A 21543-nucleotide genomic window follows, 5' to 3' on the forward strand; every position below is an offset into this window, starting at 1 on the left:
TTTTCCCCACATTTCCGACTTTGCAGGGCTGTCTGGGTACAAAAATCTGGGGCGATGGGCGCAAATCACACCTCTGCGGATTCCCACGGGTGTCCTCTTTTCGAAAATGCATGGGGTTCCCTGTTTTCCTCGGTGGCTTGGACACCCGAGGCCCATATCTGTAAGTTGCGCCGGTCGGCAGAATGGACAACAGACTTGGGGTTACTTGTGTTTTAGGCTTTCCCCTTGGCGGCCAGGTAGGTGCACCCACACATGTGAGGTACCGTTTTCATCGGGACACCTGTGGGAACGCGGGACGGTAGTCCATGTGTTGTGGGGGGCGTGTTTCGATGGGTGCGGCGAGCAAAATGTGCGGAAAAGGCGTTTTTTTCCCCACATTTCCGACTTTGCAGGGCTGTCTGGGTAAAAAAATCTGGGGCGATGGGCGCAATTCACACCTCTGCGGATTCCCACGGGTGTCCTCTTTTCGAAAATGCATGGGGTTCCCTGTTTTCCTCGGTGGCTTGGACACCCGAGGCCCATATCTGTAAGTTGCGCCGGTCGGCAGAATGTCGGAGATTTCCCTCTGACAACAGACTTGGGGTTACTTGTGTTTTAGGCTTTCCCCTTGGCGGCCAGGTAGGTGCACCCACACATGTGAGGTACCGTTTTCATCGGGACACCTGTGGGAACGCGGGACGGTAGGCCATGTGTTGTGGGGGGCGTGTTTCGATGGGTGCGGCGAGCGAAATGTGCGGAAAAAGCGTTTTTTTCCCCACATTTCCAACTTTGCAGGGCTGTCTGGGTAAAAAAATCTGGGGCGATGGGCGCAAATCACACCTCTGCGGATTCCCACGGGTGTCCTCTTTTCGAAAATGCATGGGGTTCCCTGTTTTCCTCGGTGGCTTGGACACCCGAGGCCCATATCTGTAAGTTGCGCCGGTCGCCAGAATGTCGGAGATTTCCCTCTGACAACAGACTTGGGGTTACTTGTGTTTTAGGCTTTCCCCTTGGCGGCCAGGTAGGTGCACCCACACATGTGAGGTACCGTTTTCATCGGGACACCTGTGGGAACGCGGGACGGTAGGCCATGTGTTGTGGGGGGCGTGTTTCGATGGGTGCGGCGAGCGAAATGTGCGGAAAAAGCGTTTTTTTCCCCACATTTCCGACTTTGCAGGGCTGTCTGGGTAAAAAAATCTGGGGCGATGGGCGCAAATCACACCTCTGCAGATTCCCACGGGTGTCCTCTTTTCGAAAATGCATGGGGTTCCCTGTTTTCCTCGGTGGCTTGGACACCCGAGGCCCATATCTGTAAGTTGCGCCGGTCGGCAGAATGGACAACAGACTTGGGGTTACTTGTGTTTTAGGCTTTCCCCTTGGCGGCCAGGTAGGTGCACCCACACATGTGAGGTACCGTTTTCATCGGGACACCTGTGGGAACGCGGGACGGTAGGCCATGTGTTGTGGGGGGCGTGTTTCGATGGGTGCGGCGAGCAAAATGTGCGGAAAAAGCGTTTTTTTCCCCACATTTCCGACTTTGCAGGGCTGTCTGGGTACAAAAATCTGGGGCGATTGGCGCAAATCACACCTCTGCGGATTCCCACGGGTGTCCTCTTTTCGAAAATGCATGGGGTTCCCTGTTTTCCTCGGTGGCTTGGACACCCGAGGCCCATATCTGTAAGTTGCGCCGGTCGGCAGAATGGACAACAGACTTGGGGTTACTTGTGTCTTAGGCTTTCCCCTTGGCGGCCAGGTAGGTGCACCCACACATGTGAGGTACCGTTTTCATCGGGACACCTGTGGGAACGCGGGACGGTAGGCCATGTGTTGTGGGGGGCGTGTTTCGATGGGTGCGGCGAGCAAAATGTGCGGAAAAAGCGTTTTTTTCCCCACATTTCCGACTTTGCAGGGCTGTCTGGGTAAAAAAATCTGGGGCGATGGGCGCAAATCACACCTCTGCGGATTCCCACGGGTGTCCTCTTTTCGAAAATGCATGGGGTTCCCTGTTTTCCTCGGTGGCTTGGACACCCGAGGCCCATATCTGTAAGTTGCGCCGGTCGGCAGAATGTCGGAGATTTCCCTCTGACAACAGACTTGGGGTTACTTGTGTTTTAGGCTTTCCCCTTGGCGGCCAGGTAGGTGCACCCACACATGTGAGGTACCGTTTTCATCGGGACACCTGTGGGAACGCGGGACGGTAGGCCATGTGTTGTGGGGGGCGTGTTTCGATGGGTGCGGCGAGCGAAATGTGCGGAAAAAGCGTTTTTTTCCCCACATTTCCGACTTTGCAGGGCTGTCTGGGTACAAAAATCTGGGGCGATGGGCGCAAATCACACCTCTGCGGATTCCCACGGGTGTCCTCTTTTCGAAAATGCATGGGGTTCCCTGTTTTCCTCGGTGGCTTGGACACCCGAGGCCCATATCTGTAAGTTGCGCCGGTCGGCAGAATGTCTGAGATTTCCCTCTGACAACAGACTTGGGGTTACTTGTGTTTTAGGCTTTCCCCTTGGCGGCCAGGTAGGTGCACCCACACATGTGAGGTACCGTTTTCATCGGGACGCCTGTGGGAACGCGGGACGGTAGGCCATGTGTTGTGGGGGGCGTGTTTCGATGGGTGCTGCGAGCGAAATGTGCGGAAAAAGCGTTTTTTTCCCCACATTTCCGACTTTGCAGGGCTGTCTGGGTAAAAAAATCTGGGGCGATGGGCGCAAATCACACCTCTGCGGATTGCCACGGGCGTCCTCTTTTCGAAAATGCATGGGGTTCCCTGTTTTCCTCCCTGGCTTGGACACCCAAGGCCCATATCTGTAAGTTGCGCCGGTCGGCAGAATGTCTGAGATTTCCCTCTGACAACAGACTTGGGGTTACTTGTGTTTTAGGCTTTCCCCTTGGCGGCCAGGTAGGTGCACCCACACATGTGAGGTACCGTTTTCATCGGGACACCTGTGGGAACGCGGGACGGTAGGCCATGTGTTGTGGGGGGCGTGTTTCGATGGGTGCGGCGAGCGAAATGTGCGGAAAAAGCGTTTTTTTCCCCACATTTCCGACTTTGCAGGGCTGTCTGGGTAAAAAAATCTGGGGCGATGGGCGTAAATCACACCTCTGCGGATTCCCACGGGTGTCCTCTTTTCGAAAATGCATGGGGTTCCCTGTTTTCCTCGGTGGCTTGGACACCCGAGGCCCATATCTGTAAGTTGCGCCGGTCGGCAGAATGTCGGAGATTTCCCTCTGACAACAGACTTGGGGTTACTTGTGTTTTAGGCTTTCCCCTTGGCGGCCAGGTAGGTGCACCCACACATGTGAGGTACCGTTTTCATCGGGACACCTGTGGGAACGCGGGACGGTAGGCCATGTGTTGTGGGGGGCGTGTTTCGATGGGTGCGGTGAGCGAAATGTGCGGAAAAAGCGTTTTTTCCCCCACATTTCCGACTTTGCAGGGCTGTCTGGGTAAAAAAATCTGGGGCGATGGGCGCAAATCACACCTCTGCGGATTCCCACGGGTGTCCTCTTTTCGAAAATGCATGGGGTTCCCTGTTTTCCTCGGTGGCTTGGACACCCGAGGCCCATATCTGTAAGTTGCGCCGGTCGGCAGAATGTCTGAGATTTCCCTCTGACAACAGACTTGGGGTTACTTGTGTTTTAGGCTTTCCCCTTGGCGGCCAGGTAGGTGCACCCACACATGTGAGGTACCGTTTTCATCGGGACACCTGTGGGAACGCGGGACGGTAGGCCATGTGTTGTTGGGGGCGTGTTTCAATGGGTGAGTCGAGCGAAATGTGAGGAAAATGCGTATTTTTTCCCACATTTCGGACTTTGCGGGGGTGTCTGGGTAATAAATTCTGGGGCGATTTGGGCATATCATACCTCTGCGGATTCCCACGGGTGTCCTCTTTCCGGAAATGCATGGGGTTCCCTGTTTTCCTTGGTGGCTTGGACACCCGAGGCCCATATCTGTATGATGTGAGAGTGTGACATTTCCGGTGTGAAAACAGACTTGGGGTTACTTGTGTTTTAGGCTTTCCCCTTGGCGGCCAGGTAGGTGCACCCACACATGTGAGGTACCGTTTTCATCGGGACACCTGTGGGAACACGTGACGGTAGGCCATGTGTTGTTGGGGGCGTGTTTCGATGGGTGCGTCGAGCGAAATGTGCGGAAAAAGCATTTTTTTCCCCACATTTCGGACTTTGCAGGGGTGTCTGGGTAATAAATTCTGGGGCAATTTGGGCATATCATACCTCTGCGGATTCCCACGGGTGTCCTCTTTTCGGAAATGCATGGGGTTCCCTGTTTTCCTCGATGGCTTGGACACCCGAGGCCCATATCTGTACATTGTGCCGGTCGGCAGAATGTCTGAGTTTTCCCTCTGAAAACAGACTTGGGGTTACTTGTGTTTTAGGCTTTCCCCTTGGCGGCCAGGTAGGTGCACCCACACATGTGAGGTACCGTTTTCATCGGGACACCTGTGGGAACGCGTGACGGTAGGCCATGTGTTGTGGGGGGCGTGTTTCGATGGGTGCGTCGAGCGAAATGTGCGGAAAAAGCGTTTTTTTCCCCACATTTCGGACTTTGCAGGGGTGTCTGGGTAATAAATTCTGGGGCAATTTGGGCATATCATACCTCTGCGGATTCCCACGGGTGTCCTCTTTTCGGAAATGCATGGGGTTCCCTGTTTTCCTCGGTGGCTTGGACACCCGAGGCCCATATCTGTACATTGTGCCGGTCGGCAGAATGTCTGAGTTTTCCCTCTGAAAACAGACTTGGGGTTACTTGTGTTTTAGGCTTTCCTCTTGGCGGCCAGGTAGGTGCACCCACACATGTGAGGTACCGTTTTCATCGGGACACCTGTGGGAACGCGGGACGGTAGGCCATGTGTTGTTGGGGGCGTGTTTCGATGGGTGAGTCGAGCGAAATGTGAGGAAAATGCGTATTTTTTCCCACATTTCGGACTTTGCGGGGGTGTCTGGGTAATAAATTCTGGGGCGATTTGGGCATATCATACCTCTGCGGATTCCCACGGGTGTCCTCTTTCCGGAAATGCATGGGGTTCCCTGTTTTCCTTGGTGGCTTGGACACCCAAGGCCCATATCTGTATGATGTGAGAGTGTGACATTTCCGGTGTGAAAACAGACTTGGGGTTACTTGTGTTTTAGGCTTTCCCCTTGGCGGCCAGGTAGGTGCACCCACACATGTGAGGTACCGTTTTCATCGGGACACCTGTGGGAACGCGTGACGGTAGGCCATGTGTTGTTGGGGGCGTGTTTCGATGGGTGCGTCGAGCGAAATGTGCGGAAAAAGCGTTTTTTTCCCCACATTTCGGACTTTGCAGGGGTGTCTGGGTAATAAATTCTGGGGCAATTTGGGCATATCATACCTCTGCGGATTCCCACGGGTGTCCTCTTTTCGGAAATGCATGGGGTTCCCTGTTTTCCTCGGTGGCTTGGACACCCGAGGCCCATATCTGTACATTGTGCCGGTCGGCAGAATGTCTGAGTTTTCCCTCTGAAAACAGACTTGGGGTTACTTGTGTTTTAGGCTTTCCCCTTGGCGGCCAGGTAGGTGCACCCACACATGTGAGGTACCGTTTTCATCGGAACACCTGTGGGAACGCGGGACGGTAGGCCATGTGTTGTTGGGGGCGTGTTTCGATGGGTGAGTCGAGCGAAATGTGAGGAAAATGCGTATTTTTTCCCACATTTCGGACTTTGCGGGGGTGTCTGGGTAATAAATTCTGGGGCGATTTGGGCATATCATACCTCTGCGGATTCCCACGGGTGTCCTCTTTCCGGAAATGCATGGGGTTCCCTGTTTTCCTTGGTGGCTTGGACACCCGAGGCCCATATCTGTATGATGTGAGAGTGTGACATTTCCGGTGTGAAAACAGACTTGGGGTTACTTGTGTTTTAGGCTTTCCCCTTGGCGGCCAGGTAGGTGCACCCACACATGTGAGGTACCGTTTTCATCGGGACACCTGTGGGAACGCGTGACAGTAGGCCATGTGTTGTGGGGGGCGTGTTTCGATGGGTGCGTCGAGCGAAATGTGCGGAAAAAGCGTTTTTTTCCCCACATTTCGGACTTTGCAGGGGTGTCTGGGTAATAAATTCTGGGGCAATTTGGGCATATCATACCTCTGCGGATTCCCACGGGTGTCCTCTTTTCGGAAATGCATGGGGTTCCCTGTTTTCCTCGGTGGCTTGGACACCCGAGGCCCATATCTGTACATTGTGCCGGTCGGCAGAATGTCTGAGTTTTCCCTCTGAAAACAGACTTGGGGTTACTTGTGTTTTAGGCTTTCCCCTTGGCGGCCAGGTAGGTGCACCCACACATGTGAGGTACCGTTTTCATCGGGACACCTGTGGGAACGCGGGACGGTAGGCCATGTGTTGTTGGGGGCGTGTTTCGATGGGTGAGTTGAGCGAAATGTGAGGAAAATGCGTATTTTTTCCCACATTTCGGACTTTGCGGGGGTGTCTGGGTAATAAATTCTGGGGCGATTTGGGCATATCATACCTCTGCGGATTCCCACGGGTGTCCTCTTTCCGGAAATGCATGGGGTTCCCTGTTTTCCTTGGTGGCTTGGACACCCGAGGCCCATATCTGTATGATGTGAGAGTGTGACATTTCCGGTGTGAAAACAGACTTGGGGTTACTTGTGTTTTAGGCTTTCCCCTTGGCGGCCAGGTAGGTGCACCCACACATGTGAGGTACCGTTTTCATAGGGACACCTGTGGGAACGCGTGACGGTAGGCCATGTGTTGTTGGGGGCGTGTTTCGATGGGTGCGTCGAGCGAAATGTGCGGAAAAAGCGTTTTTTTCCCCACATTTCGGACAATGCAGGGGTGTCTGGGTAATAAATTCTGGGGCAATTTGGGCATATCATACCTCTGCGGATTCCCACGGGTGTCCTCTTTTCGGAAATGCATGGGGTTCCCTGTTTTCCTCGGTGGCTTGGACACCCGAGGCCCATATCTGTACATTGTGCCGGTCGGCAGAATGTCTGAGTTTTCCCTCTGAAAACAGACTTGGGGTTACTTGTGTTTTAGGCTTTCCCCTTGGCGGCCAGGTAGGTGCACCCACACATGTGAGGTACCGTTTTCATCGGGACACCTGTGGGAACGCGGGACGGTAGGCCATGTGTTGTTGGGGGCGTGTTTCGATGGGTGAGTCGAGCGAAATGTGAGGAAAATGCGTATTTTTTCCCACATTTCGGACTTTGCGGGGGTGTCTGGGTAATAAATTCTGGGGCGATTTGGGCATATCATACCTCTGCGGATTCCCACGGGTGTCCTCTTTCCGGAAATGCATGGGGTTCTCTGTTTTCCTTGGTGGCTTGGACACCCGAGGCCCATATCTGTATGATGTGAGAGTGTGACATTTCCGGTGTGAAAACAGACTTGGGGTTACTTGTGTTTTAGGCTTTCCCCTTGGCGGCCAGGTAGGTGCACCCACACATGTGAGGTACTGTTTTCATCGGGACACCTGTGGGAACGCGGGACGGTAGGCCATGTGTTGTTGGGGGCGTGTTTCGTTGTGTGCGTCGAGCGAAATGTGCGGAAAAAGCGTTTTTTTCCCCACATTTCGGACTTTGCAGGGGTGTCTGGGTAATAAATTCTGGGGCAATTTGGGCATATCATACCTCTGCGGATTCCCACGGGTGTCCTCTTTTCGGAAATGCATGAGGTTCCCTGTTTTCCTCGGTGGCTTGGACACCCGAGGCCCATATCTGTATGATGGGAGAGTGTGACATTTCCGGTGTGAAAACAGACTTGGGGTTACTTGTGTTTTGGGCTTTCCCCTTGGCGGCCAGGTAGGTGCACCCACACATGTGAGGTACCGTTTTCATCGGGACACCTGTGGGAACGCGGGACGGTAGGCCATGTGTTGTGTTTGTGTGGTTTTCATAACGTTTTGACCCATTTGCTGGAGCCCTTTGTCTCACAACCCTTTCTTTTCCCAAATGTGACCTACATTTAGTCGCTGCTTTAGCCACCATACACTTTTGTAACCTGCACAAGTCACCTACCCTTGAAAAGGTCTGCCTGTGCTCTTTCAAAAAATGTATGGCTGCCGTTCCTCACCACATTGGTTTTCCCAATTTACACATGCTAAGTGCGTCTGGTCAGGCCGTGAGAATGTAAAACTCCTGTGTACCATGGCTCAGTGTTTGGCTTGTGGTATTGCTTGTTTTGTACAAACACTACAAAAATGGTATGCTCTCCTAACTGCAAGAGTCGGGGGAATGTAGCGGAGCATTGCTTTTCTCAAAATTCATAGAAGCCATTGCCGTACCAAGCCAACCATGTCCAACACATACCTTTTTTTTCAGTCATTTTCCCGCTTTTCCCCCATTCGATGGCAGTTTCCCCTACCTAGTTGTTGCCTGACCTATACAAATCACCCCTTCCTAAACTTGGAATTTTGTCTACTTTTCAGAAATATATGCCTTTCTGTCCTCCAATTTGGCTTTCCTGCCCTTTTCTTCCATTCCGTCCATGCATGTCCAATTGGCAAAAATGGCAAAAATCGCCTACCTCTCACAAAACGGTTGATATCCCCATCAAAATAATTTTTTTCCATTTCCACTCAACCTGTTCCTGAAAGCCAACACATTGGGGAACTCAGCACAGCAAACCATTTGTTCCTAGCTCTTACAAGGAAAAAACCACAGGCTTCTTTGTGCATCATTTTATTGGCATTTTTTGAAAAAACCCAAAATTTTCGCACATTTTCCTTATTTTCTCTCACCCCCCTACAGCAACCTGGGATTCCTGGGTGGCGTTACGACCGCCTACATGTGGGAAGAAAAGGAGCTAAATTTGGCCGAGATATCTCATGTAACAAAAAAGTTACAAGCCATTGAATGGCCACATACCAAAATCACCAAAAAAGGCTCTGGCACTGGGGAGAAATACCCATGGCACTTAAAGGGTTAATTAAAAAAAAGAAAATAATAATAATGTTCTCTTCCCAATATGGGCTATAGGCACACTGCTTGTCCACAATGCGTCTTCTGTCATTAGCACCACCCAAGCATCCTCATTTAGCAAATGCTATGATCAGATTTAGCATACATTTTAAACATATATGTAAGGATTGCTGTTTTTTTTAAGTTGCCGACAAAGCAGTATTACCTTTTGGAATTTCAAAAAGATTATTTTAATGTTGTCATACAAAGATATTTTTTTTTCAGGTCTTTGTATTTTGCACTTACATGTTAATAGAACTCATATTGTAAGTGCAACACTTTCACATATACAAACGTGTGTTTGGTGGTGCTCTCTATCAATTTTCCCAAATGTGATTCATATTTACCAGGGCCAACCTATTGGTAAACGAGCCTGAAGCATACAATTGTGATCTACTATATTGATGTGCAGTACTGGCTCGCCTATGCCACCAATAATCCTGACGGCTGCTGCCTCAGTTACAGGGAAAAGCTAAGCTTGTGTGAAAGATTATCTAGTGCACTGGTGGGCATAGTAAAGCATTCACCCCACTCTGAAGAAAATGAAACTATTAACTAAGCTGAGTAGGCAGTGCTCCAGATAAGATTTGCAGGTGGGAGTATTTCACTCCTTATTTTTAAACTTTGCGAGTAACGCAGATGTCAAGAGAGTAAAAATGAGTTTCTCTTGCAAGAGAGTAAAAAGTATGTGACATCCACCCGACGTGTGCAAAGAGTTACAACTGTATGGAAATCAATACCATGCAGCGGCTTTCTGCATTGTGACAGAAAATCAGGTTTCTCTCACAATTAAAAAATAAAGCACACGGTGCGGTGGCACAAACACCCTCTCACAAATGGAACACTAACACTTTATGGGCCTGATTCACAGAATGTTTTCCAATGGGAATGCGCAATCGCAAAACGCATCTCTGAATCAGGCCAAGAGTATCACTTGCATATACAGAAAGGATACAATAGAAGTTTAAGCTTGTTAACGCTTCAATCACACAATGGAGATCAGCTTCCACAGGAACCATGCAGTCTTTCCCCATACAAACAGAAAAGGTGACTCGGGGCAACCCCAATGCAAGCTTTAATCATGTGAACAGGTGGGGTGGATCAGTGCAAGGTGTAAAGCAAGGGTAGAAGATCAGGAGTGTTTCTCTGCAGAAGCTCCTCTCACATCAAGCAGGTGTACGAAAGCCTTAAGTAGTGCACACTTCCCTGTAGATCATGCTTTCTTCACATAGAACAGGAACATTGAGAGCCAGTCTCAACAATACAAGATCACCACACTTGGACAAGGTCAATTGTGGGTCACAACAGTATAAGTTTCACTTGCATAGAGAAAGAACTGCATGGGATGGAGCAGTCAAACAACCCCAAACTGAAGAGGTCAATGAAGAGCATCAGGACTGCAGTGCAAGCCTTACTCACAGGGATCCAGACTTGGATGACAAGGGATAAACTGTCCTCCCCAATGAGGATGAAACGTTACTGCCTTTTGGCAAATATTCAATAGAAGACTTTGAAAAGTGCTACATTTGCTAAATCCTATTTCAGGTCATTGGATTTGATCACCCTACAATCGCAAGACGTGATCAATGTGCAATGGTAGGGATTCTAGGATGTATCTGACCACTCATATTAAGAATAGTATAACACATGGCAGCCTGCAATATCTGTTTAGAAGCCTGTAAATAATGTTCTTATTACAGGCTAGTTGTGACATCCCAACCACTGTGTAATCAGTTATTATGCTTCAGCTGTGACATCAAAATGACTCCCGCTTGAGCCAGGAGAGAGAATTGCGGCAGTAACTGCAGCACTTAATTAAAGCTTTTCAATTTCCTTGCTTGCAGAGTAGTTTTCTTTGGCACATTGAAGCTGGTAATTGACAAGGAACTGTTTACAGTAGAGTGCCTAATGTTTGCATTGAAGGAGATTAACGCATGTGAGCAAGAATCTGCATGGTATTACTTATTTTAAAGCACAAAATGAACGTTTTTTTCAATACATTTTATTAAACTGATTGAACTATTTTTTCTGCAGCACACTAGGAGCTGTATTTTAGCTTTTTAAAATCCAAACAAAATCTAAATTGATTATATGGATCAGCAAGTGGAAGACCTCTTACATTATATTAAGCAAGAAACCTGGTATTACAGGGAATGGGAGTGTGTGGCCATGTATTACAAGGAATACAATACCCCCTACCATACATAAAAAGGATATTGCACGTCACCTGGGAGTTCTGTGAACTTATAAAGGAACTAAGCCTTCGGCCTCATTCTTCGATTTGGTCACAAAATGCCTCAATGACTTGCACTATACTTGTGTAGTTCAGAGGGGGTACTGTATGACATATATTTATATCATATGTTTAAAAATATTTTAATACTAGAATTACTGTCTTGGGTTTTATTATACAAGAGATGATACTTATCTTAATGGATGCCCCTTTTACAGAGCTTTTCCCTTTACATTTCAGAACTCATTCCACAGTTGATCCCAGAAGACGGAAGCCTTATTCATTCCCGAGTGCTGCAGTACCGGGAGCTGCTGGACACGCTGCCTATGGACGCTTACACTCACGGGTGCATCCTACACCCGGAGCTTACGACAGATTCTATGATTCCAAAGTATGCCACCGCTGAGATCCGCCGTAAGTGTGCTATGCTGTGTGGCTCTTTATCCAGGAGCAGTCATGAGTGAAGAACGAACTAGCTCGGTCGTGGTGGTCTAGGTTTACAGGTGTGATAATTAGGCCAGAGCAAACACCCAGGGGTTCCTCTGAAGTGGGAGGCAAATCCCAGGACTCCACCCACTAATACGTTCATGGCCTTTCTCTGTAGAATGTGTGATGCATTTCCAGTTGGGCTGTAAAGAAGGTCCAGCAATCTAGCAATCCCGAATTCCCATGCCCTTTTACATCCCAGCCAGGAAAGAAATGGTAATGCTGGTTGCCATGTTTGTCAGCATGTGCATGGAAGCCAGCATTACAATAAACTTCCATGGTATGTAAAAAGCAGGCATAATCCATGGATATTAAAGCTCCACTAGCCTTATCAAAATTAGATGTAGGTGGAGATGCTGGTGGTTTTCCTGCATGGAGACTTGGAAACAGGCCGAGTGGAGTTCATGCTCGTACCCCCACTTCATGCACAAAAGCATGGAACCTAAACACAGAGAGCTTGTCTCTGCCTGCTTATACATCTGATTTCATTTAGAGCCAAGGCAACATTAACCCACAAGTGCCCCTTGCAAATGATGAAATCCTATGCTTAGCTAGGAGTTACATTAGTCTGCATCATCAATGCCCAGGTGTAGTAGACAATACAACTTAGACCCACTTCTGTCTATGGTTCATGTCTTTAATTTCCCACTGAAAGCTGAGATTTTAATTGTGGTGCAAAGTGTCAACTTTACTCACACGCTGCGCTCCTCCACACAACAATGTGCTGCAAAGCGACATAGGGCGTGATTTACAAAGGTGTGGAACCATGGAACAACCCCATTGAAAAATCGCTTTGTAAATCAGGCGTGAGGCACCAGTATAAGATATTAAACAATATAACATTATTCTTGCACTCGGTGAGCTCACACAATTAAACCTCTTAAGAAGAAAGGACTAGCACCGACAACAGCAGGTTGCAATTAGCTATGACGCACAATGATGCTAAATGCACTTAGAAGTCCATAGCAATGTTTCTAAATATCTAAATTTGAGGCTTTTTATGTTTTAAATGCAAATTTAACTCCAAAATCAACAGTAAATATATGGCATATTGGATGAGCACTCACTAGTTTGCCTTGTTTTTTTCTGAGCTGTTGTATTGCATTTGTCTCTGCTGCTCTACCCATATGTTCTTGTTGCAGAAAATGGGCTATTTTGTTGTTAAACAGAGGACATTTTGAAGATGTTTAGGGGACACAAATATATGGGCTGCACTTTTGAGAGTTGGACACGTTGCCGTTTTCAGATTGTTGTTAGACAGTATTTCAGGATATAACCCTTTCAAAGTGTGGCGTGGACACCTTCATATAGATTCTAGTGCAACAACCCAGAGCGTTTTCTTTTCAAGAGACAAGTCTCCACTCCTACTGCTCGCATATTACTGCATCTGGTCAATGGAAAAGGAACGCAGTTCTTTTGGATGGGATTCATAGATCCTGGCAGAGCGTTAGCACTGACTGCTGCAAGTGATTGACTTTTATATAAAGCAAAATGTTAGTGATTTCACATTTCCATTCCAGGCTCTTAGGGAAAGACCAATGTTAAACGGTGATGTTGCCTCCTCTGTTAAGTGTATTACAATGTTGACTTTCGCTCCAGAATCGAAACAAGCAAAAGTCACCTAAAGATTATTTGAAGAAAGTGTTGCAGATGTGTCTGGAGTGTGGTGCCCTTCACATTATCTTACATGATGCAGATGTGTGCACATTCAAGCTACAATTCTGCTATTACTGGCACTGCTGAAGTGAATTTGCCTTAGCCTATGAGGTAGCATTTTTTTGGTTTTCACATTTTATTGCCATGGAGGTACAATTTTAGAGAGGAAGATTGTGAATTCTGACAGTAATGGGGTGGAAATGTTTTCCCCTAATTGCCCGAGTGGGCACCCTGAGTGGTGCAGGGTGTTTTCCCCCAAGCATTGTTTTACGCATATGGTTAGAATTATGAATGTAAAAGCAAACAGTGCAGAAAAAAATGATTAAAAACCCAAACACGTATTCATAATTTCTGGCGGTTAAACACATTGAATACACCGATCGATGGCAGTTTATGAACAGCACGGAGACAGCACGCAGCAACATTTTGCAACACATTTATATAAGGCTGGTACCATAACTACAAGGAATCTTTGCCACTTGAAAAAACATTTTCGTGAAGCCTGTGCACATAATATATGCTACGATCGCCACTGTAAAACAGATTTTCATGATGCCTTTGCCCACCATGTATACCAACATTGCCACTGTAAAACACATTTTCATAATGCCTCACAATATATACCCGTACCCATGAACAAAGTGCCAAAATGTACCCAGAATTGCTGTTTATGCAAAGTGCAAGAATGCAATCCCTGCCCAGAAGAGGATGGATTATGAAAATAGTCCCTTCCTTCACTCTTCCTCTATCCCTTTCACAGCCTGGGATGCAGTAAGCATTCTGCCCCAAACCTGCAGCATGTGGGAAAGGGCGTGGGAGGGGTCATTATCTTGCTTTGTCAATGGACATTATTACATTTTAATGGCCTCAGGCTAATGTAGAGCATTTCCTTGGACAAACCAGCACTGTTCATGCACACTATGATTGCCTTCATCCACAGCACATCCCACAGTACAGAGAGAATATGTCCATGATTAGTGAGGGAGGCCATGTAAGGCTTTCTTTGTCTCATTAATATTATTACCCTTTTGCGATATCTGATATTTTGTGTGTCAGGTTTATCTGTCCTATATCAGTAAGGTATGAGGAGCACCTGGGGGAAAGTATGTTGATTCGGCGTCCTGTTAGTTAACTTGCGAGTGGACTTGTACACCTTGCTGCACATGCGCATTTCAGAGCTTCCGGGGAAAGGAAATACAATATTGGCAGTTGTTCCGATCAGTTTATGCATTAAGACTCTGACCCATGCAAAAATGGGAGTCACAACCCTGATTGGGGTGAAATGTATACTCACAAATATTCCATAAATACAATAAATCATTAAATAGATAAATACATAGGCATAGCGTTAACAGCCCCTACCCTAAAGATATCAAAATAGTTATAGCAGCAATACACCGTTTTTATTTCTCCACAGGAGGCCAACAAATAACCTTTCGCTCTTTTCAAATCTATTCCATAGGTTACCCCCTAGCTCCTTTATTGACAAAGGATAAATATTACAGTGCTTGCAGGAGAAATAAATATATATATATATATATTGAAACAAAAGCTAACAAAAACCGCAGAGTCTTGTTTTCTAAGATGCTGCACTCCCATCCAATTTCGAAATCCAATACCATCCAGCATTAGTTGCCCAACGAGGAATATATATATATATATATCAACAGGAAAAGCAGAACCGCACTCCTGGCATGGCAAATGGCCATCTCCACAGTAAGCCCTGAAAAAATAAAGAACTAACATGGTAATACACACAAGTTTATTCTTTACAAGAAAAAGATGATAGCAGCAAAAAAACACAACAACAGCAGGACGCCATGGGGCAAGTCCTACACCATAACGCGTTTTGTGCTACACTAAGCGCTTGATCACGTACAGGGAACTAGGTAAACACACCTATACACAACTGTGTTTAGTCCTTCCTCTATACGATTACACTCCCAAAGTGTTGTAGCACAGAGTGGCCTGCATGGCAGCAATCTTAGAACATACCAAAATCAATCTTATGAATCTTATTTTCCCATATCATCAGACCATAATGAAGGAATAATATTATTTACCAATTTAAGTGACTTCAATCCAGCACTACAACTAATTCAATGCTTAGTATGGGATGCCCAATGGAAGCCCTTATTAGATATTTTCATGTCAAAGTTCTTTAAATCTGGATGATGAACCCTTATTTAACGCCCCTCTCTTGGAATCCCCCTGACTTCACTGAGCCAAGAAGTAGGTTTGTTTTGCAAATTAAACGGTTTATTTGATGAATTAAACAATATATATATCACACTTTTATGAATAAAATAATATCGGTATTGCACACTTATGAATATGAACGGTAATCAGCAATGGATAACATTACAGTCTCAACAATCTCTTTAATCAGTAAGGAGTAGGAATAGGAAGGATACTGTATCAGAGAATACTTTATATGGATTCAAGGAAATGCAATAATGTGCAAAAATGCAACACAGAAATAAACTTGATATGGTTTCAATCAAAAGACAAGATAATCAGTTTTTCCCCTGTGACTACTCACTCCCCCAGTATGCAATATGAAGAGATGGAAATGAGGGCACACAGGTTTCAGAAAGACAATCAATAATGCAGTTCAATCCCAGTTCCCCAGCAAGCTTAGAGAGACACAGGAATGATTTTAAAATGGCAAAACTACTTTTGAATGTGATTGCAATGAAGGTGAAAAATATGCTAAAATGATTTTAATTCACTAAGGGAGATGCAGGATAAGTGATAGTTACTTTGGATTGGTTCAGGTCAACACTAGCAATGATTCATGAATGATTATCAGATTGGAAACGAATTTCAGCAATTGAGAACAAGAAACAGCTATTTTGACAGAAAATGAAATTGAGCCAAATTGCAATTCATGGCATTTTTTCCGCGTCCGTAAATCGCGATTACGGAAAAACTATAATGAATTGGAATGTCGTTTTGGGTTTGTTGGAAAGCTTAGGATCTTAGCTTTAAAATGACAGTTTTCGCTTCTAGGACGTGCGGTTCGAAAGTTACAGAGGTTTTTGTGAAGGTAGATTTTCAGAAATAAAGTCAAGATTTCAAATGACAGATTGCGCGTTACAGATTTGGAATCAACAGGATGGACACAAGATTCCATAATGCAGTTCTGGACAGGTTGAAATGGATGGAAGAGGATTACTTTAAACTAAGAGCTTGGTTAAGGACAGTTCTAGACTAGATACTCACTCCTAGCTTTGGAATGGAATGGGCCTCGTCAAAGATCTGGTCAAGGGGTTTGGCTTCACTCTCGCCACCGGACAGGTCTCAGGCCCTCTGGGTTCTGCGTTCAGCACTGCACGGCGGTCTGTGGCCTCTTGAACTGGATCTGACGGGTCTTGGATTACAGCACTACTTTCTGGGTCGGGACCTTGGTTCTAGCACAGGGTTCTTAGCTAGAAGCAGACAGCTCAGCCCGGCTGTTGAATGTGAGAATCAGGTTTGCAAAATATTCTGAAGCCTGCTGAAAAGGATTCAGCTTTTGGTTTAGGCCTCTCTGCTTCAATGTTCTAGAGTTTGGGTTCTAGAGTTCTGGTCTCTGGATCTAGATCTGGAGTCTGGAGTCTCTGTCTGGATATTGTCTGGATCTGGTCTGGCAGAGTGCTTCGCAGGAATTGGTGAGTAGTGGAAAAAGAGAGTCTCCTATCTTTACTAAGGAGTATCTATTTATGTGTTTCCAAAGTGGGTGGGTAGGTTGATTCTCTATACCCAACCCTCTAAGGATTTGATAGGTTAGTGGATTCCCTGTCCCCTGACTGGAGAAAGGATCAGCGTGTCATGAGGTGTCATCATGATGCTGCCATTTACCATCTAGGGAAGAAACTCCCCTTTGCTTTTACTTAGAAAATCAATTTTTCATAACAAACATATTTACAAGGTGCACAACTTGTCCATAATACATATACACATCACAAATTACTTAAGGTACATTCTTGTCCAACTCTGATTTTCCTAAGAGCTTTAGTTCAGAAATGACAACTTATTCGTGCTTTTGGTGGGTTTCCCAATATTGGTTCTGCACCAAATTTGATACATGCATGCAGATCCTCCCTGGCAAATTACTGTAAGTTCTTATGTTCATAGCAACAACACTGCAGCTGCGATATTAATCAATTCCAGGGTTTGGTCTCAGAACATCACACAGCGTCCACCTTAGTCTTAAATTGTGTGTGAATTTTTCATTTTAAGAATCCCAAAGTTTCATATTTTTGTCAACTTGGTACACTTTGTTATACGCAATTTTATAAAACATATATTTGCTGGGCTACCTGAATCCACAGATTCCGCCCCCAGAGCTGGCTGACTCAGAGGGTCACATGTCTTGTTTCTCCCAGAGCAGTTGTGCTATGCACGCGTGGGTTCGTATCCCATCCTCGTCGCCATTGTTATAAAGCAGGTTCTAGGCTTTTTAGGATTTCATTCATGTAAGTTTATTCCAGCTTAACAGTTACAGTTCCACATGAAGACATTAAGGACATAGATAGTGGACAGACACCGGCTCCCATCACCCAGGGCCAGCCAGCAGTAACTGTCACTGAATAGAACACTCACCAAGAATATTCTATCATCCACACACAAACATTCCACATGCCATCACCAGCTACATCACCAGAGACAGGCACAATACAACAAGTTGTTGACCAGTCACACCCAAATCAGCATATTCCTATTCATCCCAAAGCCCCCATTTTCTTGACTGAGAGCAACATGCCAGGGTGCCTTGGATAGTTCCTGTTCACACCAGTCTGTCAATCTCTTGGCCAAGGACAGAAGGAAACTTCTTTTGTCCAGGGAAAAGGTGTGGAATCTGTTTGATCCCAGTGTGGGAAACTTTTTAACTCTGCAACCAATGTCTACAAATTGTTTTATTTTTTTATAATATAACACACATTTTTTATACATACATTAAACAATGGCTTCCTTCAAGTCATTTCAGAATATAGTTTTACATTGTCTCCACCCCTGAGCAAGTCTTTCTTTGGCATAGTTTGGGGTTCCATGTTCAACTTTACAAAGAACTGGTTTTAAAACGCCGGCTTTCTAGTAGAGGTGAGCAACGGTACTACACCCATTTTTGACAGCTTTCTTTCCATCAGTATCTTTAAAAGGGGATTTTGCTCTAATAGCATATGATTTTTGCTGATATTTTATTGATGTGGATTCTTGCAGTAGAGTAATGTGGAACACCCAACAAGAAGGTTGGATCTTTTTGGTGGTTTTGTGAGCCATGATTTTAGCAATTTTTGAAGATCAAGAAAACAGATTTTTTTGGAAACTATCTCTGTTTCTTTTGCAATCAGCATTGCTATTTCCAAGTGGTTTCAGGATACTTTGTGGGTAGCCCAATGGTGGTTTTCGGCAGTGGTCTCCCGTGCTCACTAAGATAGGCAAAGGTGGATGGTGGCCTGTTTTTCAGGTTTTCATTGCGCATTTTATGGTGATTTTGAGCGAGCAGTATGCATTCCAGTGGCCATTCTGATGTTTCTGCTGCCAGCAATGCCCACTGATGTTGCAGGGCTTGGATGAGTGGGTTGATGCATCCCACAATCCCCCCTCTTGCGATGGCCATTGACCTTTCATCAATGGAACTTCGCAAGACTGGGATGTCCGCATCATCTCTCTGGATTCCACAAATGGCAAAGTTCAGCATCTTTTCCTCCATCAGGGGTGGATCGATCGGTTCTCCTCGCCAGTCCTGCTGGGAGTATTGAGCGATACACCGGGCCCCTCGGATCTTTGCTGCCGGTCCCCGGGTGGTCCTCCTTGGCCAGTCTCCATGGTTTCTCTCTCCTAGGATGACAAAGCAAAAAGGCAACAACATATTCATAGACATTTCCCCACCACTATTAATGTAGTGGGGCGGGCACATACATTTTGTAAATCAGCATTCATTTGCATTCTTATTATTGTATTTTCTAGACTATGTGTGGAATGGTTTTAGAGTTGGAATTTGATTGATCTGGAGTGGCCGCCTCTGGGGTTCCAGAGGACTCCTCCAGTTGCTGCAGAGTGTGCCTGGGATGGCAACACTTTAGCTGATTAATATGGACCCACTTATCTTCCCCCTCCGCCAAACTGCCTTTGGGGATGCTGATCTTGTAGGCGACTGGTGAGATCTTGTGTACAATTTCAAAAGGTCCCTTCCAGGTAGGCAGAAATGTACACTGTTTAGCCTGGTTCCTTTGGAAATTGTATAGATAGTCCTGGTCTCCTACATTGTATTCTTTCCTGGTAGTCTTCAAGTCATAGTGGGTTTTCATGCTATCGGCTGATCTTTCTAGATTTCGCTGAGCATAGGCAAAAGCATGTTGAAGGTGTTTTCTTAAATTTTCAATATACTCATGAGTTGTGGAGGCATTGATCAATGCCTGCTCTTGGGTCCTATAAAGCAGATGCTGGGGAAGCACCATCGTGCGTGCAGTCATCAGCTCAAACGGTGACATTTTAGTTGCAAATGAAGGGGTAGATCTGATGGCCATTAGGACAAGAGGTAATCAGATATCCCAACTTGGCCCAGAATCTGCCACAAACTTTTTTAAGATGGTCACAAGGATTTTGTTGTAACGTTCTACTGCACCACTAGAGGATAGCTGGTAAGCAATGTGTAGCTTCCTTTTAACCCGAAGTATCTCCCAAATCTTTGTCATTACTTCGCTGGTGAAATGGCTACCTCTGTCTGACTCAATCCTTTGGGGTAGTCTAAAACGCGAAAAGATGTGATTGGTCATCAGGGCAGCTGCTGTTTCTGCCTTGCAGTTTGGGGCCGGGGGACATTCCACCCATTTAGTAAATAAGCATGTCACGATCAACATGTACTTATTCCCCCTAGAGGAACGAATCACGGGCCCGATAAAGTTGACTTGCAAATCTGACCATGGCAGTATCACCCCCCTCTTTTGGAGAGGTGCACGGTGTGTGAGGGATGTTGGCTGAAATTGTGCACACACAAGACACCCCTTCAAGTATTGGTCGAGGTCCTGCCCCATGTGTGGCCAGTATGCAACCTCTCTTAAGATCTCAAGTGTTGTATGAAACCCCCTATGACCGGCTGTGGCCGCATCATGGGCGTGACTTAACATCACGCTTCGGAGTGAGGTAGGAACCACCCACTGATCATGGCCAGCTAGGGATTTCCTTACCAACAAACCGTCTTGGATTCGGAACATTTTTGGACATTTCATCAACACTCTGAGGTCCTCTTTCCCTATGTAATCAGTATCCGTCAGGGGAAAGTTCTCAGGGTCCTCAATGTGTTGATAAAACTTGCCAATTATTCAATCCCCTTTTTGAGCCGTAATCAAATCAGCATCTGGGATCTCCTTACTCCATTGTGCAGTTGAAAGATCATTGTGAGCATTTGTCTAGGACCTAGTGATAGCAGTGACCTGGATATCCCCCAACAGGGACTCGATCTCAATTAGATCCCCTTGGATGGCCCCGGTTTTGGCCAGCTGATCAGCTAAGTCATTTCCAGTTATGTCGGGTCCCTCTACTTTGGAATGACCCTTGATATTTTTCCAGTAGGTGGTCATCCCATTCGAGGTGACCAGATCATCAATATTTTGAATTAACTTCCCATGTTTCAAGGGTTTGTTGTTAGCACATAGCATGCCTCTGGTTTTCCAGTAACCAGGTTCTCCACAAACCCGTTCCGTACATAATCCGAATCTGTGATTATGACCAGTTTGTGGAGTTGATGTTGGACAGCAGTGAGGATGGCTTGATGCACAGCCATCAACTCTTCCACTTGACTACTTCGGGGACCAATCTTGTACCCAGCGGAGGGTTCTGGGGAATCATTCACCCATGCTTTCCCTACGCCGGCCACAAGTTCTTTTTCCCCGTTGTTATCAACATGGTAAGAGCATCCATCCACATAGACAGTGGGCATTCCCTCACACTTGTCTTCTTCAAAGACTTTGTGTGGGGAATTGAGGTGTGCCTCCATGTTGTCCTTGATTTTTAGACTTTCGTCCTCGAGACAGTTTTCTCTGGCACAATCATGCAAGTCAGCGAGACCTTGCGCGAGGGGACTCTTCTTGTTTTGGCCATATCTGACCTCCACAGGAAAGCCTTGCATTGACAGAATCCAGGAAGTAATTCGGGAATCACTCACATTTCCGGACCGGATTCTGTCACTTTGGAGATATTGCAGAGGCTGGTGTGGGGTCTGCACTATGATGTGTTCCC

General features: G+C 46.3%; 1 protein-coding gene across 1 annotated transcript in view; it reads left to right on the forward strand.

Annotated features, from left to right (window-relative positions):
• Positions 1-21543, forward strand: part of GDAP1L1 (ganglioside induced differentiation associated protein 1 like 1) — a 932901-nt gene that overhangs the window by 527303 nt on the left and 384055 nt on the right. Inside the window, exon 3 of the mRNA XM_069651319.1 lies at positions 11416-11589. Coding sequence (XP_069507420.1) covers positions 11416-11589 — 174 coding nt within the window. The remainder of the gene's footprint in view (positions 1-11415; positions 11590-21543) is intronic.

The sequence above is a fragment of the Ambystoma mexicanum genome, chromosome 3p (assembly GCF_040938575.1).
Source record: "Ambystoma mexicanum isolate Mex_15411 chromosome 3p, UKY_AmexF1_1, whole genome shotgun sequence".
Taxonomy (NCBI): Eukaryota; Metazoa; Chordata; class Amphibia; order Caudata; family Ambystomatidae; genus Ambystoma; species Ambystoma mexicanum.